The following is a 4,682-nucleotide window of genomic DNA, read 5'->3' on the forward strand; positions in this document are numbered from 1 at the left end:
TGTTGAAGCTTGTAACTCCTTCAGAGTAGTCACAGGTGTCTTGGTGGCCTCTCTCACTAGTCTCCTTGCACGGTCAGTCAGTTTGTGAGGACGGCCTGATCTAGCAGATTTAGACGTGTGCCATATTCTTTCCATTTCTTGATGATGGATTTAACTGAACTCTGGGGGATGTTCAGTGCCTTAGAATTTTTTGTATCCGTCCCCTGACTTATACTTTCCAATAACCTTTTCTCTGAGTTTCTTGGAGTGTTCTTTTGTCTTCATGGTGTAATGGTAGCCAGGAATACTGTTTAACCAGTGATTGGACCTTCCAGACACAGGTGTCTTTATTTTACAGTCACTTGAGACACATTCACTGCACTCTGGTGATCCCCATTTCACTAATTGTGAGACTTCTAGCACCAGTTGGCTGGACCTCTTGAATTAGGTCAGTCATTTTAAAGGGGGGGAATGTTTATGCAATGACTTTTTTCCCATTACATATTTTTGTAGAAACCTGCTTTCACTTTGACAGAGTTTTTTTGTAATTTTTTGTCAAAAACGCCAAATTATATTGACCATGATTGATTTATAAAATCAATAAAAGGGTAAAACATCCAAGGGGGTGAATACTTTCTAGGCGCTGTATGGTGTAATGCAACACAGCTGTATCAGCTGCAGCCGGGCTGTAGGTGGCGCAAAATAGCTGGCTATTGAGAAAACGTCACAGCGTCGTGACATCACGTCGACACATCCGTCAGACGCACGTTCAGAAAAGAAGCGCGAGATAACCTGTTGTGGCAAGGAAGGTTTTGAAATTTGGTTTAATTTACTGAGTTTAAGAAACTGGGATTGTTTTAAGTGTTTATATTAGGATGTCGTTGCTGCAGCCATTTAATAAGCTGCCTAGTTTGAACACAGCGAACATCTTGGTGAGTTTGTGTTTCATTAATCTTTACTGAGCTTCACACGACAGTTTTAACGTTGCTCTCCATGAAAACAAAGCAGCTGCTAAGGTACGACAGATTTATCGGCTTTCCGGCTGAGATAAAAGTCGACTACAAGTATTTTAAAGTGAGATGGGGTAGGTTTGTTCAGTCTTAACTACGACAATAATGGTTCCCAGGTCTCCCCAAGGAATCACAGGATAAATCTGGATAGATGGAAAGATTAGTAGGATAAAGAGAAGATACATTGCTCTCTTGCAGTATAGTTCTATGAATGCTATTTTAACTGTTTAGCCTTATTGAGAAATGCGGGATAGTTTAACTTATTCACAACTCTAATTAAACATCAGAAAGGAAAATCACTTTTTGTATTAGATAGAACTGTAAAACTTGCCAGAAATGTATCTGGCTGCTGTACATGTACAGTCAGGGAAAAAAATTATTTGAACCCCAGCTGATTTTGTAAGTCTGCCCACTAACAAACAAATGATCAGTCTACAATTTCAATGGTAGGTTTACCAACTATTTTTTTGGTGACTATGGTCCCAGCTGCCTTGAGATCATTGACAAGTTCCTCCAGAGTAGTTCTGGGCTGATACCTCATCATTCTCATTATCATTGAAACTCCACGAGGTGAGATCTTGCGTGGAGCTCCAGACCGAGGGAGATTGGCAGTTAATTTATGTTTATTCCATTTGCGAATAATCGCACCAACTGTTGTCACCTTCTCACCCAGCTGCTTGGCGATGGTCTTGTAGCCCATTCCAGCCTTGTGTAGGGCCACAGTCTTGTCCCTGACATCCTTGGAAAGCTCTTTGGTCTTGGCCATGGTGAAGAGTTTGGAATCTGGATTGATTGATTGATTCTGTGGACACGTCTCTTTTATACAGGTAACGAGCTGAGAGGGCTCCTAATGTCAGCTCGTTACCTGTATAAAATACACCTGGGAGCCAGAGATCTTGCTGACTGATAGGGGATCAAATACTTATTTCATTCATGAAAATGCAAATTAATGTATAACTTTTTTTGTAATGCATTTCTCTGGATTTTTTTGTTATTGTTGTGTCTCTCACTGTTCACATAAACCTACCATTGACATTGTAGACTGATCATTTCTTTGTTAGTGGGCAAACTTACAAAATCAGCTGGAGTTCAAATAATTTTTCCCTGACTGTATGTCTTACCTGGGCTGGGTTCAAATACTATATTTTGTCTTGTTCCTAGGCAAGGCTGCTCCATCACTCACCCCATGACTGCAAATAAAAACAGTCAGCTGGCTAACACTGCCACATTACAGTAAATGTGGGTTAATGAGAGTTGTTCTTATATATTAATACAAGAAATGAGTATTCCGGCATCACGGGGACACACAGTTCACAAGTGTACTCTTGCAAACAAATGGCTAACAGTAAACAGAATTCTTTCGCTCAGTAAACCCTCACTTGTCACGGATAATTATCCGTGAGCTGCCTGGCTAACTTAACACCAAATAATTAACTTCCAGGACAATATATAACTTACCAGCTGAGTACTGGAAACCTTGTAGAAAAGGAGACTGGTCGGCTATTTACAAAAGGATAACGACCAGAGACACACTCATGTGTTATAAAATAAACTTCCACGTTTACGGAGAACGAACAACGAGGTGTTGTGTTGAGATGGGTTTCCCCTAACCGGAACCCCACCTTATCCTAAACAAAGACGGAGGGGGCGCTACCACAAACACGGTTTTACCGGGGGGAAGACATCTCCACGGGGAAACACAAAACAGTGACAACCGGCTAGCCGAGCTAAAACAGCTAGCTACACGTCCGGCTAGCAAGCCAATTAGCTTGCGTTCAAATATAACTAGAGCACCTGGGGCAATTTTCAATTAAACGAAAAGACCAACATTATGCCAGTCATACTGATTTTGCCTTACGCCGACCATAAAAACATTGTAACTTTAACTGAGAATTTAGCTAGCAATAACAATCACGGTTGTCTGTAGCAAGATGCTCTTCTTCAAACACAAACGAGCAAGCAATAACTAACCACTGGTGTGTTGCTGCCACCTACAGGGACCGACTGCACATTGCAGTCCTTACACATAAAAAGCAGACAATTAAAACAAGGCAGAAGAAAACTGGTTCTTCCTCGGGTGTCATAACGTGCTCGATATAAATATTCACATAGAAAACGAAGGGTGAGATGCCACATTTCTCCATTCATTATATGTGGTGACATTTCTGGAGACTTGCCCATCCTCCTGTAATTCAAATCCCACCTGGGGTGACATCCTTGGATTTTATAGTGAATCTCAGATTTTTTTCCCACAGGAAGAGCTGCTTGTTTAACTCCACTCAGTGTGGAATGTGACCTTTTGAGAGAAAACTGATCAGGTCAAAAATTAAATTCACTCATTCAGTGCATGGGAGTGCAGCTGAGACCTGCTTACAGTAACATATGGCCACAGTTGCTCTGGCTAATGGTTAACTGGGGCACTGCTGACCCCTGGGAGGCACAGCACAGACACACAGGTTGTACAGGCATGTGAGGAGAGGTGAGAGTCACTTCTGTTTCAAACTCAGCACCTTGTGTTTGATCATTTCCACGTGCATCTGCAGGCCTTTTCCACGAACATCCCCGATAGTATTATAGTTGTCTCTGCCAGTTCTGTCATCAGATTGGTGCCCACATGTAGACTGATTGTGCCATCTTCTCTGGCAGTCTGGCAAGTAAAAATCTGTTTGTGTCCACCTGAAGTTACCTGTATAAAATACACCTGGGAGCCAGAGATCTTGCTGACTGATAGGGGATCAAATACTTATTTCATTCATGAAAATGCAAATTAATGTATAACTTTTTTTGTAATGCATTTCTCTGGATTTTTTTTGTTATTGTTGTGTCTCTCACTGTTCACATAAATTGACATTGTAGACTGATCATTTCTTTGTTAGTGGGCAGACTTACAAAATCAGCTGGGGTTCAAATAATTTTTTCCCTGACTGTATGTGGCAATGAAAGTTGTTATCACAGAGCACAAGAAAAAATATATTCTCATTCTTGTATATTTTGAATAAACAGTATATATTTAAAACTACCACAGTATAACAGATATTTAAAAGTACTGCACTCAAAATTTAGCTCAAGTTAGATGTGTGGATGCATTGCAGTAAGTGTGCATAAAAATCCATCCATCCATCCATTTTCCTCCGCTTATTCGGAACCTGGTCACAAAAAAATATATACAACTAATTGAACAAGTGGATGAATACCTCCACATCATGCGTCTCTGAGCTTGTGGTGAGGACCTGATGTTCCAACACATAGTCCAGACGCTTATGATCTGAGTAGATTGAGAGAATTTTGTCAGTTTTCAACCTAAGATATGGAGAAACATTTTCAACAGTGGATGATGCTGGTTTCTTACCCTCTAGTACAGTGATCCACACTGTACCATCACAGAGATAGAGGGCTTTCCTGAGCGGATTGAACCACAGCTGACCTTGAAGCAGCTCTGAACATGATCGTTCTGACCCTACTGACACTCGCTCCTCTGTTTCTGAGAGTACATCATCAAAACATATCCAAACAGACAATTAAAAAGCGAGGAAAGAACACAGATGAGCAAATACAGTAAATCATGTCATGCCTTGAAAAATAAACACTCCAAAAAGTTACCATAGTGTGTCAGGTGGCTGTCCTTCTCCCTCCCCTTGACAGGCAGGTCTAAGAGAAGTGGTGGTACTGACCACGCAGATAGCTGGGGATCGG

At 41.1% G+C, this 4,682-nt stretch overlaps 1 protein-coding gene across 1 annotated transcript in view; it reads left to right on the forward strand.

The window, feature by feature from the left end:
- Positions 1–706: 706 nt before the first annotated feature.
- Positions 707–4,682, forward strand: part of pane1 (proliferation associated nuclear element) — a 10,423-nt gene continuing 6,447 nt past the window's right edge. The window contains exon 1 of the mRNA XM_020596941.1: positions 707–911. Coding sequence (XP_020452597.1) covers positions 855–911 — 57 coding nt within the window. The 5' untranslated portion in view covers positions 707–854. The remainder of the gene's footprint in view (positions 912–4,682) is intronic.

Source organism: Monopterus albus, unplaced genomic scaffold (genome assembly GCF_001952655.1).
Source record: "Monopterus albus unplaced genomic scaffold, M_albus_1.0 scaffold32.1, whole genome shotgun sequence".
In the NCBI taxonomy this organism is placed as follows: domain Eukaryota; kingdom Metazoa; phylum Chordata; class Actinopteri; order Synbranchiformes; family Synbranchidae; genus Monopterus; species Monopterus albus.